The 16,520-nt window shown below is 39.8% G+C and overlaps 2 protein-coding genes across 2 annotated transcripts; both read right to left on the bottom strand.

Moving 5' to 3' along the window:
* Window positions 1-11,253, bottom strand: LOC122649697 (DNA polymerase epsilon subunit 3). The gene is made up of 3 exons (XM_043842934.1): window positions 11,035-11,253; window positions 10,730-10,848; window positions 1-262 (listed from the first exon to the last, which is right to left on the bottom strand). Exons 1-3 carry the CDS (start codon window positions 11,202-11,204, stop codon window positions 93-95), a joined length of 459 nt encoding a protein of 152 aa, XP_043698869.1. The 5' UTR covers window positions 11,205-11,253; the 3' UTR covers window positions 1-92.
* Window positions 11,254-14,569: 3,316 nt separating this feature from the next.
* Window positions 14,570-15,810, bottom strand: LOC122649509 (uncharacterized protein At3g28850-like). The gene has a single exon (XM_043842691.1). It carries the CDS (start codon window positions 15,773-15,775, stop codon window positions 14,573-14,575), a length of 1,203 nt encoding a protein of 400 aa, XP_043698626.1. The 5' UTR covers window positions 15,776-15,810; the 3' UTR covers window positions 14,570-14,572.
* Window positions 15,811-16,520: the final 710 nt, after the last annotated feature.

The raw sequence follows: 16,520 nt of genomic DNA on the forward strand, positions 1-16,520 counted from the left end.
TTGCAAATGATGCCATTGACATTTTACAGCATCACTTCTCTGTACAAAAATGGTAAACAGATATTATAGTGACATAATAGAATTACTTTCCCTCAGTCATTAACATTGGCACCATCGCCTTCATTGCCATCTTCACCATCACCTTCCTCAACCTCTCTATCTCCATTTTGCTCTGGGGGCTTGTTTTCCATTTTCCTTTTCTTGCTCACAACCTTTGTCTTTGCTGCTACTGCTTTCTTTGCAGCATTCTTTCTTCTAAAAGCTGCAAGGCACCAAGTAAAAAAGAGTAATCGGAAATGCTAAAAGAATCTTCTCTGTACACATTGGATAAGAAGGATTCGTTAAGAGGCCAAATTGCATGTAATGGTAACCGACACAAAAGTGTGGGCTAGAAATGGCAGCTGCAAAAAGTATCACAAACTGAACAAGAAGCACAAGTACGGACATAATGTGGCTATTTGTATAGGAAATGGTAAGAATCTTCATTTCCCAAAACCCTGAAAACAGAGTTTGAGTATCCTGTCCAAATTAACAGAAGTTCTGATACTGAAAACGTTTATTATAGTAATATTGTCAAAAGAGTATTATTTGAGAATATAGAAGGAAGCCAACCCCAAACCTGATTAACTCAAGTGCAATTACTCATTCTACATGATCTCTCTAGATATAGTTGAAGAATAAGGTTTCTGAATCCTCATGTCTACAGGAAAAGTGGCTTCAGCAGCCCTCTCTGCCTCAGACCCCTATTTACTAGTCACTGATCATCATCGTCCTTCATGCATCTGCCCCCATCCTAAATAAATATTCACTGAATCGCCCTCAGATGCCGGCATGGACCACCACTACTTTTAGTCTGACTTTTCTAAAATTTATGTACTCTACATGAGCGATGGTTGAAGATGAATACATACCAGTTAAGGTGTGAATCAATCAAACATTCACTCTTTAACAATCGGGATCTTCAAAGACGGGGAAACAACCCAACATAAGTTTTCATCAAGCTTAGGTGTCGTCTTTAAAATGCAGATAGTCTGACTTGTTTCTAGAATTTATGTACTCTACATGAGCGATGGTTGAAGATGAATACATACCAGTTAAGGTGTGAATCAATCAAACATTCACTTTTTAACAATCTGGATCTTCAAAGAGGGGGAAACAACCCAACATAAGTTTTCATTAAGCTTAGGTGTCGTCTTTTAAATGCAGATAGCAGCATCGTTTGATCTTTGAAGATTGAGGAAGAAGAAAGGAGGCAATGATAATAACAGGGGAGCATGGAGCAAGTATCAACAAAGATCGAATCAAAAAGAGAAGTTGTGAAGTCATCGCATACTGGTGATTACTATTTTGAACTCAGCAAAATTTTGAATATCTCATAGATCTCGACATGCTCGAAACAAAATTACATACGAAATATAAGACCTGCACAGTTTCGATCGAAGTTTCCAAAATTTCGGCGAGATTCGGTACTGTTTGTACCATCTCACTGAAAAGATATAAAGTCTTATATAAAAAGGCATGGTCTCGTGAATCATTTCGAAATTTTGACAGAACTTCAACTTTTTCGTTGGTTTCGACCTAGAGAGGGGAAAATTGCTGAAATCTTTATTTTTTAACACATCACCACTCCATACTACTGGAATACACTGCCGGGGGTTGCCACATCATTCCAAAGAGAACAATTGCTACTTATTGGGGAGGATTTGGTTACATTCAACAATTTCGAGTAAACTACCATTTCCCAAAAACTATTTTTTGAAAAAAAAATAGGGGGAAAATTACATGTACACCCCCGTACTTTACCTAAACTAGGAAAAAACCCCGAGGTTTCAAAAAATGAACTAGTACACCCCTCCTACTTATAAAAACTTACAAAATTGACGGTCCTTTAGAAGGTAACTGTTAAGTGATGACATCATCTATCATTTTCACTTGAAATGACCCTTATACCCTCTTCAACCTCTGGCTACACCTGCAACCTCTGGATTGTCCTCCTGTGGGTGTGGCGTGATTGTTGGTGCAAGATTCTATCTTTTCTCCTTCCTCTTACTCACCAATCACATCCTTCCAATCAAGTACAACTCTCCTGTTACCTGATTCAACCCTTTTCATTCTTCCTTGTTCGCTTTCTTGTTTCTCCTTTATTCTTCCCTTTTATTTTCTTTCTTGTTCCTCTTCTTTCTTCCTGTTTCTGTTTGGCGAGATTGCCAGCCATACAGGTGGTTGCATTGAACCCTTTAATCCTCGTCTTTCCCATCTCAGATTATGGTTTTAAATACTTTACCATAGGGCGATTCAAACACTTTCATCCCCAACCAATCCTCCTCTTGAGAGATCTATTTCTGAAACCAGGACTGGACCTGCAACTACCACCTTGTAGCATCTGCAGAGCTTGATTTTCTGCCCCGGACATCCATGTTGGCTGTTCCCTGTGTGTTTTTTGGTTTTAGAACAATTCAGGGCTGGGCGATTCCAATCTCAGAGTTACAACTCTGTTTGACTTGCCTTTCGGAAGGTACAATCATCTTTTAAAATACATTTTTACCATCTCTCTTCTCCCTTCTAACTTTCTGAAAACTATTTAATTTATGTCTTTATTCTTCCCTATTGATCCTGGTTAGTAGTGTCATTGTGTTTTTAGATCCACTGGGGCCCCCCACCACTCTCCCTTATTATTCCTACCGTGCTTTGTGCTTCCCCAAATATATCGTAGGGAGGGTTTGGGTTGTCTTCAACCTCCCGATCAAAACAGGGAGCCAGAAAATCAGCACAGCTTTGGAGGAGAACTCCTTCAGTGCACTGTGTTTGGCCTAAAGATTTTAATGGTAGGTGGCTGATGGATAGACCTCTAGATTGCAGAATTCCAGATGTCTGTTGCAGAGAATTCCAGAAATAGAGCATAGTATTGAACTTGCCAATCTGTAGAAGATCAACTACAGGTCTGAAACAAGAATTCACAACAAAAACTTAATTGCCAAGTTAGAATGCAAACCAGTGACTAATGAGTAATGAGTGAGATATGAGAAAATATAATGAACGGAAAATTGGTTCAAAAACAGGGGTAAGATCAGGTAGAAGAAGAAGAAATAAGAATGAACAGGGAAGGAGAATCGGGGACAGAAGTTGGAAAGAGCACACCTGAGAGTATAGAACCAGATGTGAATTGACAGATGGTGAAGAAGAAGAAAACAGTTGACCATTGGTCCGCCTCTTCTTCGCACAGAGATAGGGATCAGGGTGAGGTTTGGGGAGGACGAAGATATTCCCCAATTGGTAGAAGTCTGAAGAGGGTATAAGGGTCATTTCAAGTGAATATTAGAGATGATGTCATCACTTAACAGTTACCTTCCAACGGAACGTCAATTTTGCAGGCTTTATAAGTAGGAGAGGCGTTTAGGTTCATTTTTCAAAACCTTGGTTTTTTTCCTATTTTAGGTAAATTACAGGGGGTGTACGAAATTATTTTCTATTTATATATATATATATTTCCCCTAGTAAAAAAACTTGATTTTTCTATAACAAAAATGTGAAAAAATTAGTGTTAACATAAACTGGACGGGGCTCAACAACAACCACAAACTCAGCCTTATCCCAACTTACTGGGGTTGGCTACATGGATCCAAACAAAACAAAGTAACGAAAACTGAGGTCTAGACAAAAAAAAGGGGAATGAAGAGATGGGAAAAGAGGGATGGGAAGTGAGATGAGAAATGAAAAATGGAAAATGACAATTGAAAGACAGACAATATAAGAAAAAAGAAAGATGAAGGTAACAGAAAAGAGGCACAACCCAGCAAATTAGGAGAATCTCAGCTAAATGGGGTCTGCTACATGGATCCTTGCCCTCCAATAGGCTCTATCCGAGGTCATACTTGGTACAAGACCTAGACTATGCATGCCTTTCCTCACAACTTCTTCTATGGTCATTTTAGGCCTGTCCCTAGGTCTCCATTGAACATGACCAATTATATTGGGGCTCAATAATATATATATATATATATGTGTGTGTGTGTGTGTGTTTTTGCTGGTAAATTATCCAAAATTATGAAAATATAAAAAAAAAATAAAAAAGAGGGGAAAAATAAGGAAAATATTATGTTTTGTTTAGAAAAATGAAGGAAATTTATGGTACAACATTTGGAGCACAAATATGGAATTCTTGTATTAGGCCAATATTTTATTGAAAGAAAATTCTGAAAATTATTCTTAATTATGACAAAAGGGCAAGAGTTCTTTGTGGGGGAGCGTGGCCCTGGCGCGTGAAGGGGCCAATGGGTGTGCGCACAACAGCATCAACAGGGCAGTCATTACATCCTTTCATGGGAGAGAGGCAGTCATTTCACCCCCCATGTGTCTAGGCGTATACACTCCCCCACATAGAACATTTCTCGATGACAAAAATATAAGGATTAGGAGGAAAATAATAAAAGCCAAAATAGTTGTTTTAGTGGTCTCAGTTTGATGTTTCTTAGTTAATAATGACTTCTTTTTTCTTTATGCAACAATAACGAGATGAGATAATGGCTAACAGGGAACGCGACGGGGGAAGCAATAGGGGAAGAGGCAGAGAGGAGGTAGGGTAGGAGGCAAGGGAGGTGATGAGGGGAGATTGGCAAGGCTACATGGTACTCCCATTAATGGTGACAAAATAAAAACAGAATGTAACTACTGTCACAAGAGGATTGTCAGGTGGGGCCACAAGACTGAAACAACATTTGGTTGGGAATGCCACAGATGTGATGGTATGCACAATGGTACCTGTGGAGACTGCTTAAGGCCATAGCTGAAAACATATGAGGGTTGGAAATGCTACTCTTCTTCTCCATTGAAGATTTTTGTCTTGTGTTTGATCAAGGCTGGTGGGATTGGTGTTTGATCAAATCGACACCTTGCGATGTGAAGCCCGGGTGGATCGTTTGAAAGAATCAGTGTTTGATACGATTGACACCTTGTGGTGGGAAGCCCGGGTGGTTTCTTTTGAAGCTCTCCTTCAAGTTCTTTGAAGATTTCCTTCAAGTTCTAGTGCATTCAATTTTTATTCAAGTTTATCAATCAAACAAGCTGCTGCCAAGGAAATTCTGCAACAACAATGAGTTTGATTCATCCCAACTCTAATCTTTCTTCTTCTAACTTTCTAAACCACCAAACCCCCTAGTTTTCCCCCTTTTTGTTTCTTAAATTTCCCATAACCTAAAACCTGCACGGACCAATCCACCCATCAAAACCACACCAACCCAAAACCGAATTACCATCTCTGCCCCTATAGCACTTAATCTAAACCCTAGCTCCATCCTCCCACTCTAAACCCTAGATTCTCCTCCTTCCTCTTTTCCAAAATCTGAAACCCTAATCCTAAGTTGCTGCCCATTTAAGTTTACAGACTTCCATCCATTAAAACATCTCAGGACCTTCACTGGAAGACTCCCCTACCTTGACTTGACATAACCCATACATCAAACCCTAACCCTAATTTCACCAAAAACCTTACTTTGACCTAGCTGATTCACCTGTTCATAACAGATCCTGGTTGATTGGCTCCTAATTCGTCTGCTACCAATCTAGGACTACATTACCCTCCAAGAGGAGCAGGGCAGACACAAAGTAGGACCTGGTACGTCTATGGCAGGTGGTAGTGGTAGTGGTAGTGAAGGAATTGCTCCATTTGGTAGGCAGCCTATATTTCCCTTTATGAGATCACAGAGTACTAGGGTAGCTCCACCTCGACCTCTACCTCCAGTGGTCCTACCATGAGTGGACCCCATACTACAGGAAAAAAAATCATCAAGCAACGTAAAATTAAGGAGATGTGGGGTAAATATGAAGGGATGGTTAGGAAGTCTGTGCCTAAGTGGTTGTTATTCCACAACATTCCAGAAAACATCACTACAGGGCCTTATTACCAGACAATGCTAGACTCGGTTGTTGAGGCTGGCTTAGAGGTCAAGGGGTCCACCGCATATGAGGTGATGAATGTGAATTTGCCTCAACAGCAAAAAGAATTCCATGACTATATAGATGAGCTGAAGGTGATGTGGGAGGGCTACGGGGTTGTGAATTATGTCTGATGGTAGGACTAGGCCTCACAAGAAAATCCGCCATAAACTTTATGGTTTTCTGTGACAGGAGGACAATATCCTCAAATCTGTGGATACATCCAAGGAGAGAGGATGCAAAATACATTTATAAGTTGTTAAAGGAAGTGGTTGGGGATGCGGGGATGGAGAATGTTGTCCAGATTGTGGCGGACAATGGAAGCAACTTCAAGAAGGCCAGTTATAAGTTTATGAATAACATTAAGTACCAACTCTTCTAGACACCTTATGCAACTCATTTTATTGAATTAAAGCTGAAGGATATGGGGATGGCAAAATTGGTGCAAAGTGTAATTAAGAGAGCCAGACATATGTGAGCACCTTTGTCTACAACCATGAGTTTACACTGAACCATTTTAGGAAGAAGTGTGGTGGGGACTTGGTCAGGCCTGGAATAACCAGATTCACTATAAACTACATTGCATTAAAGAGCTTTGAGACAAAGAAGGCCGAACTTAGAGCTATGTTCGCATTTGAAGAATGGTTTGAATGGAGGGAGTCGAGTTCCCTTGGTGGTAGGGCAGTACAGGCAACCATTGCGTCCAAGGAATTTTGGGTCGAGTTGAGTAAGGTGGTGAAAGTGTTAGGCCCAATTGTATCGGTCTTGAGGATGGTGGACTTTGCTTTCAAGCCCACCATACCACAATTGCATAATGTTGTGGACACGATGAAAGAGTCTACGATGCGAGGCCACGTGGCAGTCGATCCTTCTTGAAGATTATCAAGGACCACTAGGAGCTTCAACTTAGGCATCCACTACATAAGGCTTGTGAGTATTTTATTTATGTGTCTAATTCACATTACATTTTATTATTTATAGAATATGTAATACATTGACAAAATCCATATGTCAATTTTCAGCATACTACCAAAACCCCAAGTATCAAAATAGCCATAGACTTGGGATGAATTCGGACCTAATAGAAACAGTAAAGATAGTGGTTGCAAAGTTGGAGCCAGATAAAAACCAACAAGTTGTTTGCAACAATGAGGTGAGTTGAGTAGTTTTTTACGAATATAATACGTAATTACTCTGAATGAGTTCCTAAAAATATACAATTTTCCCAAAATGGGTATAAATTAAAACTTTCTGGGATGGATCAAGGAGTTTTGGCAGAAAATTTAAGGATAGCAATCAAGGTTCTATCCCAAACATGTTCCGCCTCCGGCTGTGAACGACACTGGAGTACGTTTTTGCTCATCCACTCAAAGAGGCGCACCCGATTAGGTTCACAACGTCTAGCTAACTTGGTGTGTGTACACTATAATATGAGGCTGAAGATTGTGAGGAAGGACATGCACAGTATAGGCCTTGTACAAAGTATGACCTCGGATAGAACCTATTGTAAGGTAGGATCCATGTAGCAGACCCCATTGAGCAGAGATGATCCGGATTTGCTGGGTTGTACCTCTTTCTTCTTTCATATTTCTTTTATTTTCCATCGCCATTCGTCAGTGTCCATTTTCATTTCTCATCTCATGTCCTATCCCTCTTTTCCCATATCTCCATTCCCCCCCTCTTTTTTGTTTGTTTAGACCTCAGTTCTATATACATTGTTTGTTTGGATCTATGCAGCCGACCCCATTAAGTAGGGATAAGGCTGTGTTTGTTGTTGTTTTTGTAATATGAGGCTGAAGATGCAGTACATACACATGGGTATGGTGAATGACACATCCCAAATCAAGCTCGTGGACATTTTCCAGATCTAGTCAAATGATGAGGATCCCTTAATGGAGTAGGTGAGGGATAGAGGTGACCCGATGATGGATCAGGCTGGGGGTAGGCCGGACCCCCATATAGCCAGTGAGATGGGTGTTGATATGGATGAGTACATGGCTAGAAAGGGTTAGATACACTCACAGATACCTCGACTGTTTGAACCTACACTTGGCAGGGATGATGATGATGATCCTGACTGGTCCACTTCCTCAGGTGGTTAGACTACCGCCACTGTCTACTCATGGGGGTGATGGAGATGACGATGATGTTGGTGGCGGCTGCGGCGGCGGCGATGATGATGGTGGGGGTGGTGATAGATATGCAAGACTTCGATAGGAGTATGACTAGGTAGAGGAGATGAAGGAGCCAGAGTTGGAGCCGGTTCGATTCACTGGGGAGACCCAATCACCATGGAGCACGTCCAGCCACTTGTGCAGGCTATACAAGAGGGCATCATCGCCGGTTTGGAGCAAATGGACAAGCTGATTACATAGATGTTGATACCTTGTCTATCACTCTTGGAGATGTGTTTAGGGGACAATAGAGAGAATGGGCACTGGTATGCCCCATCCTTTACTGGAGAGAGCGATTGGTCGGTCGGAGCACAATGCATATGGTTATTTAACTGGCAAAGGGGAGCATATATCTTCTTCATCCATTCCCAGTCTTAAGTATGACGACCACACATAAACACAGAGACATACTAGATTGCCCTTTATTGACAAATTTTCTTACACAGCCCACCAGCCGCACATGCATTCGTTCCCATCTTATGAAAGTGGATCAATGGTTAGTTCTTCACATTACGATGACCTATACTCTAGGATAGTAGGTTACATGCAGTATGTAGATGAGACCATTTACAGTGCAGCTGTGGAGGACTCTCGTTTCTTCTCGAACATTATGACGTGGCATGTATATGTCATGCAAAAGGAGGACAATGCATGTTGGCTCCATCGAAGCATGAGTGACTCGATCTAGCACGTCACAGACTCACAATATTGTATTGTTGAAACATGTAAGACTAGGGTGTCTATGACATATGTATTGTTTACCTGTACTTGGGTGCCTAGGTAATATGTATTCTTCACTGAACTTTGTAGTTTCTACTTTAAGTCTTTAACTATTTCTTAAATAATTATTTAATATCAAGTGACTTCATCCATTTTTGCATAATTTACTTGTTATACTTGCCAATTATGTCTCATAACACTCAAACAATGTGCATAATAGGCAATATTACATGAAGGTTCGACGTTTACTGCCAACAAAGGGTGCAGATCCAAAACACTAAATTAGGTGTTTTTTTAAAAAAAATTTGAAGATTTAAACGTGTTTATTAAGCCTAAAACAAGCTTATCCTAGAGTTTTGGAACCAACAATGGCCATTTGCCAACTGAAACATCAAAATGAAACAAAAAAAAAAAGCATTGGCTTGACGAAATTTCACCAAAATTTCGAAGTTTTGATGGTTTCTACCTGGTTATAAAACTAAAATGAGACAAGTTTTCGAACCTTGTTTTCAACGACTTCCTCATGGGAAAGAAAGAAGAGCATCAATGTTGATTTCTTCTCTTGCTTGAAGAATGTTAAAATTACCTTACTCATAGGCATGATAAAGGAGAAGATGAGAGGAGGCAATGACTATGGTCAGGGAGCAGGAAACAAACATCAAGAAAGGATTTTAAGTAAAGAGAAGCATTGAAGTTTAAGTCATGCCATATCTCTAGTACAACTTCCTCATGTGGAAGAAACAATCAGAGAACTACAACACCTCTCACCAATATAGATTTCTTCTCCTTCAGCTTGGTTGATATTATCACTCATGACATGGTTGTCTTGTTTGATAGATATCATGGGTATCAACCATGACATGGTTGTGCTAATATTATTGTAATTTTCTGACCTAATACACAAAATGTTGAAAGAGTTTACACAAGATACAAAGTGAACAACCCCTTTGTAACACATCCGTCACAATAAATTTTCTCCCCCATATAAACCATTTTTATTGATTTTATCACTTTGGGGGAGATGCACAGCATAATTTCATTCAAGAACTTTATTTTTCTCCTTCAGCTTTTAGGTCCTTCTAATCATCAACATATTTGGGGGTATGAGCAATGAGATACACTGTCTTATCTGTGCACGGGGAAAAGGCACCTTGAAAAGCCTCCAAACTTACGGTTCTCTTAAGAGGGGCCCACTTTGTAACCTGCATCCATTAGACATTCTGGATAGTATTCTACACTTCCCTTATCCCTGGCAACTGGCATTTGAACATTGTTTAGTCTAGATTACCAAACAGCTCAGTATCTCACTCTCTATTATGGAAGCAAGAATGTTTATCCCATCAAAAGCCCCACTCTTTGGGGACATGGTTATTGAACATGCTTAGTCTAGATTATCTCCAGTCTCACCTATAGCTTGGGAACACAAATGCTTCTTCATTATCCCATCCTCATTTAAAGAAATGACAAGGTATTATTCTACTTTCAAGATTATGTGAGTGTTACCTTGCATAAATATGGTTATAAATCCTCCAAGAATTTTCCCTGAAATTGTAATTTTGGTATGGAATTAGTTAGGGGAAGACATTTTTTTATAAAGTTCATCATCCTGTTCATTGTTTGCAATAAAGTTGGGAACCATGCCTAATTAAAAGAACCTATAATCGTCCATTGGTGTGACTCAGGACTCTTTCCAAGTATCTATTGTTCTTTAAAGTCCAAGTACCTATTGTTCCTTAAAGAATATGTATTAGCTTAGATCTGATTAGGATGCAGCCCTGCACGAATTGTTTTTAAACAATAAATTAAAATTTGTTTTTTGCCATGAGGTATGAAGAAATCAAGAGAGAAGATTTAACTGATCAAATGAAATCAAAAGACAAAAGAAAAAAGAAGATTTCACCAACCATCTAAAGAGGCTTTGAGAGGCCCAATAAACTCTGGAAATTCAATTTCTTCAATCGCTTTCAAAACATCGTCCGCATTGATAATTTGTCTCTTCGAATCTTTGCATATGTCATCTGCCCTGCAAGTGGTGGTCTTGAATAAAGTTCAATTCAGTGAAGAAATAAGAAGAAAATGAAGAAGAAAAAGACTAATTGGCACTGACAGATCAGTCTAAAAAGGGTAATTAATTAGAGGGATGTGAGAAGAACTGTAACAAAGAAAGAGACGAAACCGAGATTAGAAGCCATGATGAGTGAGGCCTTACGTAGCAGAGAGATAATGAATGAAGATCCTGGCACTCTCGGAGAAAGCGAGAAGAGCGTCTTTGTTAACAGAGATTTCTACTTCCTCGGATAACCGGGAGATCTTCTCTTTCACCACCCTGCGCACGATAGTCCTCGGAAGCTCTTCCATCTCTGTTGCAGCTTTCGCCATCGTCTTCTTTCTTTGTCAAACCCTAAAAACAACAAAATTTGTTGTTTGTAGTTGTCGCTGTACGCAGGGCATTATATATATATACACCACTGCCCTTTCGGTCTTTCCCGCTCTTAGGAATAAATTTATTTCCGAAGATGCCCCCGTTGCTTTTCTCAAATACCGAGTAACTGTTGAAACCCTCCACAATTTTTGTCTCCTATGCTCCTCAAATTTGTGAACAATCTTAAATCAAGTTTTACCTCAGAATCTAGCAAACTAAAATTAGTTGTAATGCAACACCCTGATAAATCAACAACTAAAGACTGTTAAAGAATAAAAAAAAGTTGGGGGTAGCTAATCACTAAGAGTTTAACTCAAATGTTTTAAACCTAAACAGGAGAAAGCTTAGAATGTTGGGCCAGACCAATTTGCCTCAACTCAGTAAGGCAGGCAGTTTACTCAACTGTGAATTCAGTTCAACTATCAGGTCAGAAAGAGCATACTGTGAGTAGGAAGTGGAATTAATACAATGGATTAAGAAGCATCAAACCTCTCTTACTTAGAAGAATCGAAACACATCGAAATGGAACCAGCTGTACTTAATAATAGAGGGATTTGGCAGAAATGTGTTAAATTGTCCCTCCTAAAAAGATTATTCCGGAATAAATGGGCAATTCTCATGCCTGAACAAGCCCATTCATTACCTATGCCTTCAACCAACAGCTTTTACCCCTCGCCCTCTGTTTACATCAATAGAGGGCTTCTATTACATGCATATCCTATTTTTCATGAAGCAACTCGAGGGCAACACATATGATCTTTCATCTAGGCGGGATTCTCATAGAAACAGAAGCTTTGATTCTTAGGCTAGAAGACGTTTATGCAATCTTATCACAATGATGCATTTAAGAAGGGATATCCTCAAATAAGCTTTTGATGGCTTGTGAGCGTTCATGCATTACTTCCGTACCAAGGTTAGCACGTTTGATGATCAGTCCAAGTGTTATTACACGACCTTGACTGTCAACTACGGATTGGTTGAAATTGAAACCATTTAGGCTGAAAGTCATGGTGCTAATACCTAAAGCAGTGAACCAGATACCTACTACAGGCCAAGCAGCTCAGGCAGTTCAATCAAAGGATTCTTTGGTTGATTTCTGATTCAGAGATTATAGTCACTCCTCCCATATGGCTGTGCTAATTACAATCTTGAGGAAAGACATTTCAGTGATTAGGCATATTTGGAATTGGTCGACGACATATGAAACAAGACAAACAAAATGATTCCTGGTTTTCTATGGTAATCAGGCATGTTATTGTATTCATTGTCCTACAAACATCTTAGTTCTTGATTTGAACTCACTTTAGTAATTAAATTAGATTAATATTGTTCATCACCTATTAGGGGGAAGGGGAGGGGGGAGAGAAAAGATAATGAAGGTGCCAGAAGATGTTGAATGGCAATAATTTTGTTTACTTTATAATCTCGATATATATTTTTTGCAATCACCATTTTTTGTGTAGATAGAACTTCAGTAACTATGAGGACTCCACTGAGAGGTGCTTAGATCAGTATACGTTAGCACTCTAATTACATGCTCCTTTGTATCGTATACTTGGTAGATGGAAAGTATAGAGAGAAAGAAGAAGTCCTGCCTCACTTGGACATTTGATTTTGCTGAATCTTACTATTCTTAAAAACCATTTCAGACCTCTTTGCCAGAACAGCAGAGAAATATCTCAGTACCCACCCAGTTATTAAGAAGAAGAGGAGGTAGGTTTGAGGTCCCTGGTTAACAAGAAATAAATGGTGGGGCTCAAACAAGCATTGGTTTATTTATTGTTTAGAACTACTGCAAAACTGTTTTGTACCATTGTCTCTCATAATTAGGAGATCTCATAATGTACATACCTTGGGTATTAGAAATACACCAACAGGGGGGGACATGCATGCTCTTTTGCCAACAAGCATAAGCTGTTAGCTGTCAATCTTTCTGACTTTCTTTGCGAGCATTATTAGAAATGATTTTCATCTTCCTAACCTATCTTTCAACTATCTTGGGATACAATGATCATTTTCAAGTTAGGGCTTAAAAATACAAAATAGAGGAAAACTATCAGGGGGTTGAGAGGCAGACCCATTTTTTAAAGATAAAGAATTCAGTAAATCTGTGAGGCCTTTCAAAGACAATCTGATCAAAGACTGTTATTAGAAATGAGGTTCACGAGTTTGGACAGCAATAACTTCAATCAAGTAGACCTTCTATTCCAGGCTATCAGAACCAAATCAAAATTTCTTCCAACACTTACATTCCTGACTTAATAACAGAACTGCTGTTGCTTCTTTTTTCATTTTTACTTCGATGCACCAGACCCACTTCGAAGCAATGATATCCTTTTTATGATTTAAAAAAACAAAAAACACTTACAAGGAAAGGAAAATAATGTCATCTATAATGTACCCATAGCAGTCCTTGGGATATCATATACTAGAAGTCTAGAACAGAAAACTGCTTAATGAATACTAACTGTATATGGCCGAAAAAAAATTCATGTTGGGACCTCTCCTCCCCTTGAAGATTCATGGAAACCACATCATGCATTTAGGACCTCTATTCAATCTTTTATTGGCATTCCAAATTTGAACATCTAAGAAATTTGAAGGCCATCATTGAACAATTAGGAGAATAGGCCATAGATCAAGAAGAAAGTCTTCCACATTTGTGATCAAGATGTGTCTGATTTTACTTCAACACGCTTTGGGAAGATAATAGGCTATAGATCAAGATTAAAGTTTTCTACATTTATGATAGATGTGTCTGATTTCTGTGTTTGTATTGTAATCCTCATTCAACAGACAGTGTTGGAGTCGACCCTACTGATCGAACTGTGATACCACTTTCATGGGCCCAAAACTTGATCCTGCCTCTTAGCAAAATAATAGCATCTACAGTCTTCTATAGTCTATATTAATTGCAGCGGCAGAAATGGAGAAGAAGAAGGAGCCTCCCTTTTCTTCTTTAGAGAACGCGTATTTACTAACTAAGGTACTGAAACCCTTTTCTTCATTTTCGTGCAACGGCTTCCCCCCTTCCCCCCCCCCCCTAAAAAAAAGGGAACTAAAGCAAAGAAGATTTTAAGAAATGAAAGATTTGATATTCAAGATATGTTCACACAGACTAATAAGTAATAACATACAAGGAGGGCACAGAGACGCTCTTCAAATTGATCACTGTTTCAGATCCTTGTAGAATAAATGTAGTACACAAGACCTTCGCACCCATTGAGCTGCTAGAGCACAGAGAACCAAAATCCCTTAAACCCAAACCCAGACCCATACCACCTTCCCAAACAAAGAAATATTCGAATTTCTTTTTCTGCATCTTTTAACAACAGATAGGGCATTGGATCAACCCATTTTCGTTGCACTCTCCACACTTCACCATTTTCTTGCTGTCCTCGTCCAAGACCTTACAGCTTCCACTGCAATCACCACACATTACAAACCTTAGGCCACCGCACCCTTCGCAACCAGCCAAGGCCCTTGGAATCCCACGAAATAATACTCCCAACTTCCCCTCTTCTTCCATTTTCACCACCTCATCTGCTCCTCCTATCAACCTTCCTTTCACGAACACTACAGGTACTCTAACATCTTTTTTGCCCATCAAACGCCTCAATTCCTCCCTAAACCCAGAATCCATAGAAATGTCACGCTCAATCATGTGGATGTGATGGCATTCTATGACGGATCGGACGTTGTTGCAGTCTTCGAAAGTTTTTCTGATTCCTCTCAAGGTGGTAGTGTAGATGACAACTGCATTTTCGCCGCCAGGCGGGCATTTCTTCTCGAAGGGTTCAAGCATGGATTCTGAATCAAGGGCCTTGTGGATTTTTGTTTCCGGAAAGACTATCTTCTTAATCTGTTCGCCCTCTTCCTTGAGTTCTCTCTCAAAGGACGCAAGGAGCTCTGGATCAAACAGGGGACTGAAACTCTTTCTTGAAGTTGAAAATCCGGTGTGGAATCTGAAACTGTTTGAATTGGGATCTACTGGAGTGATTTTTGTGGGTGTCTTCAAAATGGGTGCAGTCTTCTTCGGCATGTTCTCTAAAGAAGAAAAGGGTTTCAGTACCTGTTTGGGATAGTGAGCTGTTCCCCCAATCGCACCATCATAACCGCTCTGTTGATGCTTGTTTTCCTTCCCTGAGAATTTTTTCTGCTTCTTTGGAGATTTGATCTCGTTGATGAATTTCCAAGGATTCCTCGAATCTGCATCTGGAACTCGTGATGTGGAGCTTTTTTTGGTCTGTAGCGAATTGGGGATTTCGTCTTCAAGATCTTCCATCAATTTCCAAGTGTTGATGACTTCTGCATCTTCTATTTCCTTTTTCTGAAATCTGGGAGACACAAGATGAGTAGGAGACATCGTCATATGTTTAACGGTTTCCTTCACGGATTCTTGGTCGAGTTTGAGAACTCCGTATGTGCTTGAAGTGAGAGAGACGACATGATTCGTGTAATCGCCATTGACAATGTGAGTTTCCTGGTTGAAATCCTCCCTGAACAGTTTCGACGAAACGCAACCCATGTAATCTGCAGCGAAGGGTCCGTTCTCTCTTCTCAGTTCCTTCCTCTCTATCTTTCTTTAAGATTAAGATACTGCTTGCCAAACAAAGTGTTTTTTGAATCTGGCAACGGTCACGAGCCCGCAACGGTCATATGGGCCCCCAACAGGTCAACAGTCACAAAACACTATAATGTTGTTTTTCATAGTATTTCCCTTTTGACATCTGATGGGGCTTCGAGGGTAGGTGGGACTTGATTTTGCCACGTGGATAGGCACAAGATCCTCATTGTTGTCTACTTAACAAATGGAGGCCCACCTCAGTTATACAGCCCACAATGTAGCTGACCTGACCCTCCAAGCCTCCATTGCATAACCAATCAATGATCAAATGTTGACAATTGGAGGTCAACGTATTTGAGAGGACGGTTTTGCTTTCCACCCACTAGTTAGACCAGGTAACACCATGGGTTTACTATATACCAAATCAGATCAGGTATCGGTCACTTGAAAAATTGATAAGATATCGATATGGTATTGGCACATATTGGTTTTATGGGACAAATCGATCCCTAGTTTTTTTAAAAAATTGAGTTTTTTTGACTGTGTTACCTCTTATCTAAGACATTCCACCGATACAATATCAATACAGTATGAGGGTCAGTGACTAGTGAAAACCAATCCCAATTATCTCAAACCATGGGTAAAACCCGAGTCCATGCATGACCCTGCAAACCACATGGATCAGGAAAAACCAAGACCAAGACCA

The sequence above is a fragment of the Telopea speciosissima genome, chromosome 2 (assembly GCF_018873765.1).
Source record: "Telopea speciosissima isolate NSW1024214 ecotype Mountain lineage chromosome 2, Tspe_v1, whole genome shotgun sequence".
Lineage (NCBI taxonomy): Eukaryota > Viridiplantae > Streptophyta > Magnoliopsida > Proteales > Proteaceae > Telopea > Telopea speciosissima.

Bases quoted from the DNA above. Each gene is read 5' to 3' on its own strand.
- LOC122649697 (XM_043842934.1), bottom strand. From the start codon at position 11,204: ATGGCGAAAGCTGCAACAGAGATGGAAGAGCTTCCGAGGACTATCGTG. The intron at 10,849-11,034 runs GTAAGGCCTCAC...CACCACTTGCAG, and splicing joins ATTCATTATCTCTCTGCTAC to GGCAGATGACATATGCAAAG. The intron at 263-10,729 runs GTTGGTGAAATC...GGTGCCTTGCAG, and splicing joins TCTCAAAGCCTCTTTAGATG to CTTTTAGAAGAAAGAATGCT.
- LOC122649509 (XM_043842691.1), bottom strand. From the start codon at position 15,775: ATGGGTTGCGTTTCGTCGAAACTGTTCAGGGAGGATTTCAACCAGGAA.